Source organism: Gorilla gorilla, chromosome 6 (genome assembly GCF_029281585.2).
Source record: "Gorilla gorilla gorilla isolate KB3781 chromosome 6, NHGRI_mGorGor1-v2.1_pri, whole genome shotgun sequence".
Classification (NCBI taxonomy): Eukaryota; Metazoa; Chordata; class Mammalia; order Primates; family Hominidae; genus Gorilla; species Gorilla gorilla.
The window spans coordinates 58,560,271-58,577,258 of record NC_073230.2 but is presented as its reverse complement, the minus strand read 5'-3'; the positions used below and the strand labels follow the sequence as shown (position 1 = coordinate 58,577,258).

Here is a 16,988-nt window from a genome sequence, read left to right as displayed (position 1 = left end):
ATTTGGCTGTAGCATGGAGCCCCTTGGCACATTGGCCTACGGTCCCTGTCTCAGTGCTGGACATTTGGGGTCCTGTCTGCAGCTGCATGCAGGCTGGGAGGAGGCAGCATGTAACAGGTTTTTCCTTGGGGCCATGTTCTGTAACTCCAGAGATCTTTGCATTTTTGTAAAATGCACTCCTCTTCTTTGTGGTTTAGTATTTTTAAAAAATAATAATTTTGCAAATGTTTATAAATATTTGCAAATGCCTGTTTTTCATAAATATGAATTAATGCCTTCTCGTTACTCATTCCAATTTTATTTCTTTGTCCTACATAATAGACCAACATCTGCAACAACTAGTTTTCCTCGTTTTCTCCTTGAGACTCTCATAGTTTTTGTTTTTAATGTAAACTTTTTATTGAAGTGTAAACTTTTTATTAAACTTGCTTCTAATTTTAGCTCTTTGTATTTTGATACTTTGCTGTTTGGAAGATAATACTGTTTTTATTCATTATCAATTATGCTTTTATCAATGCTTTTTAGTATTTGGATTATTGTTTCTTTGCTTTAAGTGACACTTGACTATCATTGCTACCATTGCTTTTATTTTGTTTGCATTGTGTTTGGTTTTTATATCTGTCCATTCTGTCTTTTTCTTTTCTAGCTCCCTTTTTAAAGCTTTTCTATTTGCCTTGGGTATTTTTTTTTTTTCATTAGAATGGTTTTGAATATTATTTTGAAAAGGAGAATTGGATGACTGACATTTACTGCTATGTCTTCTCTCTTCTGTTGCAAATTGTTTGGGTTTTGAATGAATGTGTCTTCATCTATTTTCCCTTTGATGTTTAAAGAATTATTAGTTTCTTTTAATGTTTTTATTATGGCTTAGAATGTAAATATTGTTTTCCATTCTACATGTGATTATTTTAATATACCGTGAACATTGCTCAATTATATTTTTCTTAATAAAGAGTAGGATCTTCTGGCTTTTATGGAAGGTACAGCTTTTAAAAAAACAATTCTACAATGATTTAAGACTCAAAACATCTTTCTAAAATTTTAAATTTTAAATTGAATTTTATTATTTAACCCAATCATCATTAATTATACAACTTACCCTTATTAGTCAGCAAATCTTTCTTGGGTCCCCGTTACTATATGCTGTTCTGGGTATGGCAGGGAACAAGACTGAGTTCTTGAACAAGATGGGGTTTGTGACTGTCTCAAAAGTGAAGCTGTCAGGAAGTGGTTGTTGCCATGGAGAAGATACACCAGGGCGATGAGCTAGAATGGTGTGCCACTTGAATGGGTCAGGTGTGGCAGACACGCGGCTGTCATCTGAGTGACTGGCAAGTGGGGGCCAGTGTTCTGGGGGAGAGAGGAGAAAGTCTGAAACACACGTTCAATGTAGATTTCCTAAGGAATGCAGTAAAATGTTCTAGTACTGTTAAATGCACATTTTGGATTTGTGGCTAAATAACAAAAGAAAGGATTCATGTGGCACAGTCACATGACTTTCCCTCCAGCCTCACACAGTTCCTGGGCTGGCTAGGTTCCTTTAAGCAGATGAGCTGTGTTTTCAAAGAGCGGGAGTCACAGGAAGAGGTGGCATAAGAGCTGTGGTGTTTGCTGGGAATGTTTCTGGCTCTCCTGAGTCAGGGAGGAGAGAAATGAAGACTGAGGGGTGAAGAGGGAATAGAAAGAGAAAGGCCAGTGGGCCAGCCTCTCTGTGCCCTGGACAGCACTTGGGTGTGAAGGGGCAGGCATGGGAGGGGACGTGAGGGAGCGGGCCCTCCAACTGAAGTTGGTGACCCCGATGTTGACCACAAGCCCAAACACAGCCCTGCCCTATTTTCAAACTGTGGGTTTCAACCTGTTATCGGGTCTTGAAATCAAGTTAGTAGGTCATGAAAAGCGTTTTTAATAAATACAGTAGAACAGAAAAGGAAATATGAGAGTGGATTGCATGGGTTCTTAGCATGCACTTAGTACGTTGCCGTGTGTGATGAGCCACATGCCATGCGGGATAGACAAGGTGAGCATGGATTGGTCACGGATGTGTCATTTGGTCATCTGCTTACTGGCATTGGGTTAGAAGATGTCTATTTGACTATCTTTTCAGAAGGGAGGGTAAACGCTCTACAGTTTAAATCCACCATAAACATAATTTGCAATTAGCTGCGAGGTGAGGGCCTAAGAGTATCATCTACAGTCTGCTAGACTCTAGAGTTTCAGTTGGAACACCCAATGTACTTTTCAGAAAAAGTGTTATTGGGTGCAACATTTTTCAAGTTTATGACAATTGTATCATTTTAATTTAACTAGTACAAGTTGCCCTAACATGGAAAAACAAAAAACAACCCATATAATCAGAAACACAAAGACGTTCAACTTCAGCTGCTGGATCCAGAAGTGTAAATATTGGCATTGTTAAGAAAAATGTTGACTTTAGAATGAGTAAACTTTTGACTATGCTTGAACTATTTTTCTGAACTATAGTCTAATAAAGAAGTTTAAGCTTTATCATGAAGATTATTTAAATTTTCATTAAAATAAACAAATTTTAATATATTATTTATAATGATAATCTTGCAAAGGAGGGTTTAACCTTCGACATTAAAAGAACAATGTGAAACCACCACAGCAAGCCAAACTTGTTAGTAGGCCCTTTTAATCAAGGGAAGCAAAAAGACAACAGATATTGATACAATTTCTTAATCATCTGACAACGGTTAATGAGAAAGTCTTTAGTTATTATAGACATAAAGCTGCTATCTGTCTACTGGCTTATAAAACTATTCCTTATTATGAATATGAATCACATGTTTTGATAAATCAGCTGATGATTTAGAATCTGAACTCTTTAAAGTAGCACAGTAGATGATCCAGTTGTGTAACTGTAGGATGTTCAGAAGTGAGCTTTTTATCTGGGCATATGGTGGTGAACTCCTCTAGTCCCATAAGTCCCAGCTGCCTGGGAGGCTAAGGATTGCTTGATCCCATGAATTTGAGGCTGCAGCAAGCTTTGATCACACCACTGCTCTCCAGCCTGAGTGACAGAGGGAGACCGTGTCCCGTAACATTCTGTGTATGTATATACCACATTTCGTTTGTCTGTTGATGAATTATCCATTAATTCATCAGTGGACACTTAGGTTGCTTCCACCTTTTGGCTATTGTGAATAGTGCTGCTATGAACATGGGTATAGAAGTACCTGAGCCTCTGCTTTTGATTAGTTTGTATTATATGCTTAGAAGTGGAGTTGCTATTATATGCTTAGAAGTGGGTCATATGTTAATTCTATGTTTAATATTTTTGAGGAATCACCATATTATTTTCAACCACAGCAACACCATTTTGCATTCCTACCAGCAATGCTCAGGGGTTCCAGTTTCTCCACATCCTCACCAATACTTGTGGTTTTATTTTTTATATCAGTCAGCCTAATGAGTGTCAGGTGGTATCTTGTTGCAGTTCTGATTTGCATTTCCCTAACGACTAGTGATGTTGAGGACCTTTTCATGTGCGTTTTGGCCATTCGTATATCTTCTTTGGAGAAAAGTCTATTCAAGCCCTTTGTGCCTTTTTAGATTAGGTTGCTTATGTCTTTTGTTGTTGAGTTGTAGGCATTCTTTATTGCATTCGTCTGTTTTTTTTGTTTGTTTGTTTGTTTGTTTGTTTTTTTGAGGTAGAGTTTTGCTCTTGTCGCCCAGGCTGGAGTGCAATGGCGTGATCTCAGCTCACTGCAACCTCTGTCTCTGGGTTCAAGCAATTCTCCTGCTTCAGCCTCCTGAGTAGCTGGGATTGCAGGCGCCTGCCACCATGCCCGGCTAATTTTTGTATATTTAGTAGAGATGGGGTTTCACCATGTTGGCCAGGCTGGTCTTGAACTCCTGACCTCAGGTGATCCACCTGCCTCGGCCTCCCGAAGTGTTGGGATTACAGGTGTGAGCCACCACGCCCGGCCTAGTCTGTTGTTATATTGCTATAAAGAACTACCTGAGACTAGGTAACTTATAAAGAAGAGATAAAGAAGAGAGGTTTAATTGACTCACAGTTCCACAGGCTGTACAGGAAGCATGGCTGGGGAGGCCTCAGGAAACTTAGACTCATGGCGGAAGGTGAAGGGGAAGGAAGCACATCTTACGTGGCTGGAGCAGGAGAAAGAGTGAAGAGGGAGGTGCTACACACTTTTAAACAGCCAGATGCTATGAGACCTTTATCATGAGATAGCACTAGGGGGATGGTGTTACGCCATTAGAAACCACCCCCATGATCCGGTCACCTCCCATCAGGCTCCATCTCCAACGCTGGGGATTACAGTTCAACATGAGATTTGGGTGGGGACACAGAGCCAAACCATATCATTTATATATTCTGGGTTTTAATCCCATATCAGATAAATGCTTTGTAAGTATTTTTTCCCATTCTGTGTGTTGTCTTTACAATCTTTTGATAGCATCCTTTGACGCACAAACATTTTGAATTTTGGTGAAGCCCAGTTTATTTTTTCTTCGGCCTGCACCTTTGGTGTCATATCTGAGAAATCATTGTCATATTTAATGTCATGAAGATTTTTCCCTGTCTTTACTTCTGAGAGTTTTATAGTTTTAGCTCTTACGTTTAGGTCTTTCATACATTTTGAGTTACTTTTTGCTTATGGTGTAAGTTTAGAGTCCAGCTTCATTTTGTTGCATGCTGATGTCCAGTTTTCTTAGGACCGTTTAAAAAAAATTGGTTATTTTTATTTTTTTGAAACAGTCTCACTGTTGCCCTGGCTGGAGTGTAGTGGCGTTAATCACAGCTCACTGCATCCTCAATTCCTGTGCTTAATTTGATCCTTCTGCCTCAGCCTCCCAATTAGCTGGGACTACAGTGCACATGACCATGGCTGGCTAATTTTTTTAGAGGCAGTGTTTCATCATGTTGTTCAGGCTGTTCTCAAACTTCTGGGCTCAAGCAATCCACCTGTCTCTGCCTCCCAAAGTATGGGGATTACAGGCGTGAGCCACCATACTCAGCCCCCAGAACCATTCATTTATTGAAAAGACTGTCTTTTCCTCAGCGAATGGTCTTGGCATCCTTATTGAAAATCAGTTGACCATATATGTGAGGATTTATTTCTGGGCTGTTTGTTTTATTCCATTGGTGTATGTTAGTCCTTATGTTAGTACCAGACTGTTTTGATTACTGTAGCCTGGTAGTAAGTTTTTTTGTTATTGTTCATTTTGTTTTCTTTTGCTTTTTTGAGATGAAGTCTGTCTCTGTTGCCCAGGCTGGAGTGCAGTGGCGCAATCTCGGCTCACTGCAACCTCCACCTCCCAGGTTCAAGCAATTCTCCTGCCTCAGGCTCCCAGGTAGCTGGGATTACAGGCACATACCACCACACCTGGCTAATTTTTGTAGTTTTAGTAGAGATGAGGTTTCACCATGTTGGCCAGGCTGATCTCGAACTCTTGACCTCAAGTGATCCGCCCGCCTTGGTCTCCAAAGTGCTAGGTTTACAGGCGTGAGCCACCATGCCCAGCCGTTAGTAAGTTTTGAAATCGGGAAGTGTGAGTTCTCCGTGTTGTTCTTTTTCAAGATTGTTTTGGCTGTTCAGGTCCCTTGAGAAGCCATATGAATTTTAGGATGGCTTTTTGTTTTGTTTTGTTTTGTTTTTTCTTTCTCTTCCAGTTTTTTTTTCCTGTAGTTTACTCTAAAGGCAAACAAAAAATCTTTCATTTTATATATATCACAATATTATATAAAAATCTTTTTCAAAAGAGAAAACCAAATTTCATGTTTGTATTAGTGCATCTTTAATGCTAAAGCTACTTTTTAATAAAATTTTATAAATCTGTCTAGTTTTAATTAGTTTTTATTAGTTTTAATTAGTTTGACCATAAGGTAAGATTTTCATAAACTTTTTAGAGTCCTTTACAATTTTTCATTGAATAGCAGATCACTTTTTTTAAGGAAACCCTGTTACTCAGACACGTGGGCCCACTGGCCCTGCATCAGTGTGCTTTCATTTTCATGTTCAACCTACAGAAAAACCTAAATCATCTCCTTTCAATCTTAGCCAGCTTGCTCACAGAACTTCACAAGATCAGCTCTTCACACTCCCTCAGCTCTGTTTCTGCAAAAAAAATACCATTAGGATATTGATAGGGATTGCATTGAATTTGTAGATTGCTTTAGGTAGTATTTCATCTTAACAATATTAGTTCCTCCAACACAGCATGTCTTACCATTTATTTATGTCTTTATTCTTTTAGCAATGTTTTAGTTTTCAGCGTACAAGTAGTTCACCTCTTTGATTACGTGTATTTCTAAGTATTTTGTTATTTTTGATGCTATTGTAAATGGAATTGTTCTCTTAATATCTATTGGATTGTTCTTAATTTATAAACACAAATGGTTTTTGCGTGTTCACTTTGTATCCTGTACCTTTGCTGAACTTATTTACTAGCTCTGATAGTTTTTTATTATGGAATCTTTAGGGTTTTTACATATAAGATTATGTCATATGTCATCTCTGAACCTTGATGATTTTAGTTCCTCCTTTCCAATTTGGATGCCTTTTATTTCTTTTTCTTGTCTCAGTGCTCTGGCTAGGACTTCCAATACTATGTTGAATAGAAGTGGTGAAAGTTGGCATCCTTGTCTTGTTCCTGATCTCAGGGGAGAAGCTTTTCATCTTTCACCATTAAGCATAGTGTTAGCTGTGGATTGGTTACATTTTATTAGAGACCAGAGATAGCCCAGCCCTCTTACTGTATCTAACTATAGTTTACTTGTCCCAAGGAAACTGTTCCACTGGGCTTATGGGACACACGTTTTCCTGGCGGAGAAGCCATCTCCTTTGGCAAATACTTTCAAAGGTGATATTTAGGTAATAAAATTGGCATATTAAGTGATATTTTTGACAGTCTTAACACACATTAAGTTTGAAACTTCAGGGAGAAAATAAGAACATATTTCTATATGTCAAACACATCCAGGAATTCCAGAAGGCATATTAGTGAGGGCCAGTGAGTCTCCACGGATGAGCTGGGAGACTGGGAGATGACCACAGCAGGGAGGCGTGCGGCGTGCGTGGGGGGTGTGGGCAGCCTGGTGGGATGTGGCAGAACTGTCACCCAGCGGGCAAGGTGGCCAAGAGGACACTCCTTCCTCTCCCAGGCCCTCAGAGATGTGGGCGAAGGGGAGAGAAACAGGTCCCTGCAGTTAGGGGAGAAGGCAGAAAGAGTGTTTAGAGATGGGGCTAGGACATGGGAGGCGGTGGGGTGAGGTAGAGAGTGAGGAGTCGCACAAGAGTGTGTTTGCTGCTGTGGAAGGCAGAGGCCGCCTGGCTGCCCGCAGGAGACATCCAGGCATGGTCCTGCGATCTGGCAGCAAATGATTTGGGGCACTGATCCACCTCAACGGCTAGGGGTGACGGCCTGTCCAGTGAACCCAAACCGATATGTGTATGAAAATAAATAAATATATGTTTAAATATATAAATATTTATATTCATATGTATTCAATATATAAAGATTTATGTTAAGGAACTTGCAAGTTTGAAATCTGCAGAGCAGGCAGGCTGGAAACTCAGGCAGGAGTTTGCTACAGTCTTAAGCTAAATTCTTGTTTCTCTGGGAAATCTCAGTGTTTGCTCTCAAGGCCTTCTGTGGATTGGGTAATGCCTCTGTTAAGGGTCATTTCCTTTAAACCAAGTAACTGTAGACATTAACCACACCTACAGATTACCTTCATGGCAATAGCCAGACTGGTGTTTGACTAAGTGACTGGGAATTAGAGCCTGGACTGTTGACGTGTAACACCAGCTACCCCGAGGACAGGCTGACTGCGAGCCGGAGAAGGCTGAGGCCTTGGGGCTGCTGATCATGGCAGAGGTGAAGGGTGGATGCGGGCACAGTTCTCACTCAGTAGGTTGGGGACGTCTGAGCCAGGTCATGGACATGCTCCCTTCATTGTGCCAGTACTTCCACTGCTATTGACTGCTTCCTTTCAGCCCCAGCAAAGTGTTCTGGGGCGTTCTTTGGTGATTTGAGGGATTCTAGAGAAACTCTTGCAGAAAACATGGTTGGTAGTAAATTTTACAGATCTGGGATGCTTCTGTTCCTTTTAGCTGTGATGAGAATTTCCTAGTGGTTTTATATTTTGGGTCTGTGTTAGTTTAGTAAGGCTGTCATAACAAAGTGCCACAGACTGGGGAGGGGGCGAGGGGACTTAAATAGCAGAAATCCATTTCCCGCAGTCCTGGATACTGGAAGTCCATGATCAAGGTATCGGCCGATTTGGTTTCTCCTGAGGCCTCTCTCCTTGGCTTGCAGATGTTCATTTTCTCAAGGTGTCCTGACATGGTCTTCTCTCTGTACAAGTCTGTGTTCTAATATTCTCTTCTTACAAAAACACCACTTGTATTGGATTAGGGCCCACCATAATCATCTCATTTTAACTTAGTGACCTGTTTAAAGACCCTCCTTCCAAATACAGTCACATTCTGAGGTACTAGGAGTTAGGGCTGCAGCTTAGGAACTTTGGGAGGATACGGTTCATCCCATAACAGGGTCTTGTCTTGATTTTTGTTGTTGTTATTCTGATTGTTAGAATTAATATCCCTCATTTTATTTGGTACTAGGTGCCGTGGCCCACAGGGGAGAGTATGGAATGAGTTTGTCAGGTTGGATGTCCACTGAGAATTCCGATTTGTTCTATGGCTTGTGGAGCTAGTGTTCACTCAAATGATGTTCTGTGGTCCTGGCCCCAAATATACACACACAACCCCTTCCGGGCTTCTTTGGAATTTGTCTGAATCCCTATTTGCGAAAGCATGATGAAGTTTGCAGGATGTTAATAGATGGTATAGGGAAGAAGGGTGAGGCAGTACAGGAGAGTGCTGGGAATGTGTGAGTTAAATTTAGAGGGTCTGATGTCACCCTCACCACTCTGGGCACCCTTCTACCCCACAGACTTTTGACCTCACAGATGACCTCTCAGGGCCCCATAGTTGGGGACCATCTCTGCATGTCAGCAAAAAGCTGGTGCCCCGAGCAAGTGTCCTTACTGAACCTACAAGCTAAGGCCAAGAGCTGCCCATTCGGACATGTCACACTTGAACCAGCCATAAGTAGTGGATTTTTTTTTTTTTCTGGCTTGGCTTCTCACAGTCTGTCTTTATTCCAGGTGCTGCAGTGCAGTAAATGTAATTTGAAGAAGGCAGAAGGAACCCATGGCTTTAGCCGGCTGCCCAGATTCCTTTTTGCACCATCCGTACTACCAGGTATGGGCGAGCACATATATCTGATCCTGGCCTGATGGTGCTGGTCGAGGGCCAGGGCACACATGTCGCCAGCAGCCATGGATCGTTTCTGTAGCTCTCAGGTCACTAGGACACACTGGAGCAGGGGCTGGTGACAAGTCCCATGGTGCAGAGGCCCACTGCCCTTCCTGCCTCGGTCTTCTGTGTCTTGCTTTGCCTTGTAAGATAGCTTGGTCATATTCCCGTTTGACTGTGTGTACTTTTCTAAAAGAGTTTGGTTGTAGTACAGAGTTGCCCCCTGAGAGCCGGGCTTCCGTGTTTGGAATGAAGCAAGCACTCACTGTGTTTTTCACCTTCTGGGTCGGGCCAGACACTCCTGATGACGGGTTCTGCAGTGATGGTGGTTGTCGGGACATTCACCTGGAGACATGTGCTCACCCGTGAGGGAGTGGGAAGGAGAAGGGGCTTGGTGTCTTAACAGATGTTCTAGAGGGAGTCCTCTCCACAGATTGGCTCTTTCCTTTCCTGAGAGCCCTAGGTGGAATTTTGTGGGAGAACAAGTTCATTTCTGTTCCTTCACTTTCTCTAGCTCTTCTTCATGGGCTGCTAGAACAGTTTCATCTGCAAGTTCCCTTCATCTTCTGAAACAGATTTTATTTGAACTTTCACTTGGTGTAGACGGATTCATTGTTAGGGGATGGTCTTTGGTTCTTTAGATTTAATTTGTGAATCCTGCTTCATCCTTACTCGTGATTTGTCATTGGAAGTACTTACACCATCTCTCCCAGGCCTGTGACTTTTCGGCTGGAGCAGTCCTAGGTTTGGAAGTCCTTTTATATGCTCAGGCTTTGGTCAGGTTTTTGCACTTCTTTGAACTTATTATTTTCTCTCTTAGTCTGTGAAGTCTCTTTTTAGCTACTGTGATGAGAAATTGCCTACACAGCATTATGGCTGCAAAAAGATGCCTTTGAACTTTTTTTTTTTTTTTGGTATCTAAGTGAAGCAAGCCTTCGAAGAAAGGCTGAAGATTAGGAATACCATTCATTCTAATCGTCGAATGTGACACAAAGCCAAAATTGGTTACAAGCCAGAAAAGAGGATTAAAACCTTAGCGAACTGCGAAGTTTGGTGGTGACCCCTGAGTCTGTGTAGTTTGTGAGCTCTGGAAAAGGCCTCTGCCTCTGCCTCTGCATAATTGTTTTCTTGTTCTTAAAGAGGCTGTGGTTGCCTCCCCCCATTGATTAAAGCTCTGTGCTGCACCCACAGGTCACAAGTCCAGTTCTCGTGTGGCCAGTTAGCGTCAGCTAGTTGTCTGGGCCCGACTGCGCCCTTCACCCCTGCCTGCCACTTCCTACTCAGTCCCAAGAGAGTGCAGTCAGCGAGCTCAAAGAACATCCCCAAGGGAGAGTCTCTCTGAGGTCATTTTCGTAGTGCTGTCCTCGCTGGGTATAGAATAGGCTTTTAGGGCCAGATAATGGCCACAGAGGTTCTGTCAGCTTCCCTTCCCTTCTTGGCATTTCCAGTTTCCTGCTGGTACCTACAGAAGTGGCAGACTTGCAAGCTGTGTCAGTTCCTCCCTTGATGGCCTTGTTAGGTGTTTGTAGTCACCGATGCCCCAGGCTGCTTTCCTGGAGCCAGGAAGCCAGGAAGGAAGGGTGGGCATTCCCTGCTATGTGCTGTCATGCTTTGAGGAAATACTCATTGCTTCTCAGGGCCATTTGAAAGCACTGTCTTACTCTTTAAAAAATTTGACAGCAAGACTTGGCAGCATATGTCCCTTGTTCCTGGAAAATAAGATGACAGTTCCAGAATTTCTCAGAATATGGGATGATTTACAATGGGTTCCAGTCTTGAGCAATCATAATTATATAATAATAATTAGATAAATCTCCAGAGTTTTATAGAGAAAAATTTATTCTTAAAACCTTCAACATACAAATAATTTTCTAATTCTAGCTGTTCACTTGCAGCAGTGGCTTGGATTAGATAGATGGTTCAGTCCGTGAGTCACTGATGTGATTTTTAAAATATGCACAGAAGCACCAAAATTACTGTATGCATGTAATCATCCTGCTGTTGGAGGGCAGCAGTTGGGGAGGGGTTCTAGCAAGGTTGGGGATGACCCACTTCACTTTTAAGACTTAAGTTTTTCCTTTAGAATGTGACACATCATAATTCTCTGACCTTGGAGAAATCCTGCAACTTTCCCTACTGCAGTTTCCATACAGAAGTTTTGGTAGAAAAGGGTTAGTGGTATCTGGGTTGTAGCAGGGATTAGAGGAAATATGTCGAAATTACCCGGCGCCTGGTCATCCTTTAGAAGCTGAGTCAAGGGCTGTGATCTTTAATTCTTTGATAGAGCACCAGCCAGGTACCAGGAACATGTTTTGGGCTAGGGAGCCAGCTTTGAGCTCGGCAGACAGATCTTTGGGGCTCCTGGATCCCAGTGGAGGAGACAGACATGGAACAACTGGCAAGTGAGATAGTTGTGAATAACGATACTAATTCTGAAGCAAATAAAATGGGACAACCGGGGGAGAGAGGGCCAGCTGCCTTGGTCTTCGGCGGGGCTCCGTTAGTAGGGTCCTATAGCTCATTGTCTGCCGTTTTTAAAATCAAAAGGTCTGAAGCAAGAAATTTCCTCATTTATTATGCCACGGCAGAGTCCAGAGCTTTGCCGAACACAGGGTCTGCCTGGGAAGTGGGATGGGGTTTATGGAGCTCCCTCTGGGCCCTGCACATCTGTGTTCATTGATGTGGACACTGTGTTATCATTCTGCATTCCCCAAAACTCTTAATTCTTAACCATGTCCAGCCTCCAGGCTTTTGAAGAAGGAATTATGCACCTATGACAAAAATTATGGTAAATAAAAGCAACATTTATTATCTTTCAGAAAAAATGCAAAATAGGAAATAAAATGTGCCTGGCTACAAACTTCCGTACACAATGTTGAACTGAGCATTAGAAATGAAACAACTTGCATGTGAATTTTATGTAGGTGATTAAATTTACTGTTGAATTTCCAAAAGCAATGTTTTTATTTTCATAGTTTTCTGATTTCTGAATTAAAAACAATCATGCTTAGAAATGAGCCATCTTAGAAACTCTCCTTGCCATCCTTCCCTGCAGAGCCTCAGCTTTTGGTGGAGATAATGGCAACAGCATTAGTGCACATACACGCTGTCCAGCCCCAGGACACCGCAAGATGTGTGTTGTGGTTCCATTTCAGTGCAGTGTCCCTGAACCTTCAGGCGGGGAACCTAGTCTTCTAGTGCAGGGCTTGACGAACTGCAACCTGCTTTTGCAGATAAAGTTTTATTGGAGGCTGGTCATGGTGGCTCACGCCTGTAATCCCAGCACTTTGGGAGGCAGAGGTGGGTGGACCACTTGAGGCCAGGAGTTCGAGACCAGCTTGGCCAACATGGGGATACCCTGTCTCTATTGAAAATACAAAAATTAATCAGGCGTGGTGGCACACACCTGTTATCCCAGCTACTCTGGAAGCTGAGGCAGGAGAATTGCTTGAACCCAGGAGGTGGAGGTTGCAGTGAGCCAAGATCGCGCCACTGCATTCCAGCCTGGGCGACAGAGCAAGACCTGGTCTCAAAAAATAAAATTAAAGTTTTATTGGAACTTGGCCATTGGTTTTTGTATTGTCTGTGGCTGCTTCCAAGCCCCATCAGCAGAGTTGGGTAGTGTTTGACCCTTTACAGAAGAAAGTTTTTTCTGGGACACTGACTGCTAGAATGAACCTTTTTGGATGGACAGAGGCTCCAGGGGGCCTCCTTGTATCAGCTCATCTCCTCCCCATTTTCTGGGTTAGAAACAGTCCTCAGATGAGACTTCATCTGCTGATCACATACAGCTTTGGATTTTCTGTTGGGTGCCCTAGATTCCTTAATCTTTTGGCAGTGCGTGGAGGAGCTGAAAGATGACATCATCTCTGAGAGTTGATTTGGGCTCAGTTCCTGGAAATGAATTCCATTCCCAAAGTCTGTCACTGTTGTTATTATTATTATTATTTTTAGTGAAAGAGTGATTCTGTAGTTTTTCATTTTTAAATACTACACCCCCCCATACTTTGGCTAAAGAACATTTTATTAGACTACATTTTCTTTAAGAAATTTGTTGATAGTACCTGCCACTCTTAACCCTTGAGGTGGGAAGTTATGAAGATCATTTGAAATGTCTCTCTTTAAATTTTATTTGACTGTTCCAGCTGATAGGACATTTACCTAAAATGGTTTTCCAAGTCATTTAAGGTTATGATTCTGAACTTAGGAACAGCAGCTATGTTATGGAGATATTTTGTGAGGTAAAACAGGCAGTGTGTTGACTACTATTCACCTGCATGGCTTTAGGCATGGTGTTTAAATTCTCCACATTTCTTCTGTTTTCAGCATCATTGTGAAAATTGGAAGACACTTATATAAACTTTGGCATTGTGTTTAGCACACAAAAGACCCTGTTAAATGTGAGCCACTGTTTGGATGAGCTGGTATGTGATTTTTTTTTTTTTTAGAGTGTAGAATTATTTTTAAGAATGTAAGTTTTTTTTTTAAGTGATTTGTGCGATACCTATGTAAATTTGAGATTATAATCTTTTTAAGTCTTTAAAATCACATGAATATTCACTTAAAACAAATAGATGGCTTTTGGTTTGGCAAAATACTTTTCATTGATCTGGCAAATTGCTGTTAACTGGCTTTATTTAAATCCTAGGTAGTTAATTACATATTAGTAAATAGTTTACACTTTCTGTAACTAACAGAATCAGTTGAAAACTCTATTCTTTAAATGTTCTAAGTAACTTTGACTAATTTGTTTATTCGCTTGCCATTTTATAAACAGTTGATTGGCAGACCATGGCTGGGTATTAGGGTACCAGGTGAACAAGATGTCAACCCTGCCTGCAGGGAGCTCCCAGCCCTGGAGGGAGACAGACAGGTACAACAACCAACCATGGGCCACCATGACCTGGGATGCTGTCAGTGGCGTGCTTTGTGCAGACAAGTAGAGGGGAGGGCGATTAATCCCCCATCCCATGTCATTTCCTGCTAGAACTGTAAAACTAACATATTCGACAGCCTGCAGGCTGACCACTCAGAGGCTGGCAGTGGGGAAAAGATTAAGCTCTTCCTGTATACTTGCCTTGTCTTCAGCCTTCCACCGACTCTGAATTGGGTACCTTCAAGATACCCATTTTATAGATGAGAAAACTGAGGTTTTTACTATATGCTGGTCATCATGCTGAGGACTTTACTTGGATTTTCTCTCCTGCCAATGCTACGCGGTGGGGACCTTCATGTTCTCCCCTTTACAGATGAGATTATCAAAGCAGAAAAAGGCCATCTCTCCTACTGAGTAACAGAGGTACATTCGTCTCTGTGAAGTGTGTTTATGTTTAATGTTGGTGAGACTGAGGAGAACAAGTTTTTGTCCAAATGCCAAAATCTCCTCCTCAGAATTATTATAATAAAACATAGAATTCGTATCCTGCAATGTTGGACTTATTGAATTTCTTTGATCATGAAATGCCATAAATCAGTTTTAACAACAGCTTTTCAATTGAAATAAAGATTATTATGTATTGTCCCTAAATGTGTCATGTGTGCTGATCGTAAGGTGTTTGCATTTTTAAAATGTTAAAATGGGGAGTGGGGCATTTCTTAAAATCAATGAAATATGACAGATAAGTAAATAAATGGAAATAAAAATACATAAATATGTATATATTTATTCTCAGTGCTTTTCTTTTTAATGCCTGAATCTTCTCAAACATCATCATCCTCAAGTATGGGCTTAAAGTCTGATTTTTTTTGAATAATATAAACAACTATATTTATCACATATTTTCTATGTATTATTTTTGTTTTTTGTTTTTTTTGAGACAGAGTCTCACTCTGTCACCTAGGCTGGAATGCAGTGGCCCAATCTCAGCTCACTGCAACCCCCACCTCCCGGGTTCAAGCAATTGTCCTGCCTCAGCCTCCCGAGTACCTGGAATTATAGGCATGCACCATCACACCTGGCTAATTTTTGTATTTTTAGCAGAGACGGGGTTTCGCCATGTTGGCCAGGCTGGTCTTGAATTCCTGGTCTCAAGTAGTCTGTGCATCTCTGCCTCCCAAAGGGCTGGGATTATAGATAGGGGTGAGCCACTGCACCCAGCCTGTGTTATTTTTATCCTCTCTCTGGTACTGTGGCAAATATTCTGGATGTGTTATTTTTTCTATTTCTTTTTTCCAGGAAACCAGGGCTTGCAGATATTGGTAAGTTGCCCAAGGTCACACAGCTTGTAATGGGATAGATCAGGGATCAGGCGTGCGGGGTCAAGCCTGAACCCTGTGTCCTTAACCATTCCACTGTCTGGTTTTTCCTTGGCACCGTGTGCTTGGCTGTGCAGATATCTATTTGATTGGGGGTGCTAGAGCTGATTATCTTTTTCGTAAGATTTCATAAGCAGTGGAGGAGCAGAACACATTATTGGCTATGACTTTGCACTGCCTTTGAGAAGGACATATCTAATCAGGGATAACTATATCCCACTTCTGTTTTCTTCCTACTTATCATGGGGGTTAAATCCCCACAGAAATATTTGTGTTCTTTTAATTTTCCATCCCATGAAAGTTCAATGTTAGTAATCAACTTTCCCTTTGCCATCTATCTGCCCAGAAGCTACTATGAAATCACTTATCAAAGTCTTTGTTTTTGTTTTACTTATGAGACCAGATGGTTGCCTCTTCTGTTGTAAAGTGTCAGAGTTTCTACTAGACCTACAAAAACCAAAACTTACCTGCTGTGTGTGTGTGTCACTGTATTCGTCCACACTCACACCGCTTATAAAGAACTACTTGGGACTGGGTAATTTATAAAGAAACGAGGTTTAATTGACTCATAGTTCCGCAGCCTGTACAGGAAGCATGGCTGGAAGGCCTCAGGAAACTTATAATCATGGCAGAAGCAAAGGGGAAGCTGGCAAGTCTTATGTGGCTGGAGCAGGAGGAAAAGAGCACAAAAGGGGAGGTGCTACACACTTTCCAACAACCAGGTCTCGTGGCAACTTACTGTCATGAGAATAGCAAGGGGGACATCTGCCCCTGTGATCCAGTCACCTGCCACCAGGCTCCTCCTCCAACCTTGGGGATGGACATGAGATTTTGGGCAGGGATACAAATCCAAACCATATCAGTCGCCATTACAGCAGGTAGGGCAGGCAGCAGGCAGGTAACCAGCAGAGCAGGCAGCAGGCACAGCTACCTTGCGGGAGTGTTTTTCCAGGAGAGATGGCAGTATCAAGTGCACACAGACTTGGAAAGGCATCATGGCGTACCTGTTTGGAGCATGAATCCTTGATTTAACTGTTTTCTTTGCACAGAGTCATATTACTTGATTACCAAAGGGAAGGGAACTCATGACCCTCAGGGACAGGCTGTTTATCTGTGGTCAGAAGATGGGCCTCCTGTAACATTGACTATGCTCCCTTCTGGCCTTGTCAGTAACACAGAGCAAATCACTTCCGTCTCTCTGCGTTTGAAGTTATGTGTCATTACCCAGCCAGCCCCCAGCTCCTTCAGGCATCCTTCCTTTGTCGGGGTTTGTGGCACTTTTTCCTGTTTCCTTTCTCCTGTCTTGCCTAGCCCTCTTCAAGGGAAAGGACCAGAACTAATCAACACTTCAGATGAGACTGACCAGCTCAGAGCTGGGCGGCTCACGCTCTCCCTTCAGGACCCATCCTCCCATCCCTCATT

At 42.1% G+C, this 16,988-nt stretch overlaps 1 protein-coding gene across 32 annotated transcripts in view; it reads left to right on the top strand.

The window, feature by feature from the left end:
* Positions 1–16,988, top strand: part of GRB10 (growth factor receptor bound protein 10) — a 209,591-nt gene that overhangs the window by 51,771 nt on the left and 140,832 nt on the right. For 8 of the 32 annotated variants that reach the window (XM_055347082.2, XM_063708555.1, XM_063708552.1 and 5 more), the window contains one exon: positions 9,161–9,257. The exons of 13 other annotated variants lie outside the window; for them this stretch is intronic. Coding sequence is in view for 6 of the 19 variants with exons in the window: in XM_063708555.1 (XP_063564625.1) it covers positions 9,207–9,257 (51 nt within the window). In the remaining 13 variants the exon portion in view is untranslated. Of the gene's footprint in view, positions 1–9,160; positions 9,258–13,637; positions 13,736–14,088; positions 14,185–15,486; positions 15,510–16,988 lie in introns of those variants that run through there. 11 more of the 32 variants (XM_063708559.1, XM_063708563.1, XM_063708556.1 and 8 more) reach the window with 5 other exon arrangements.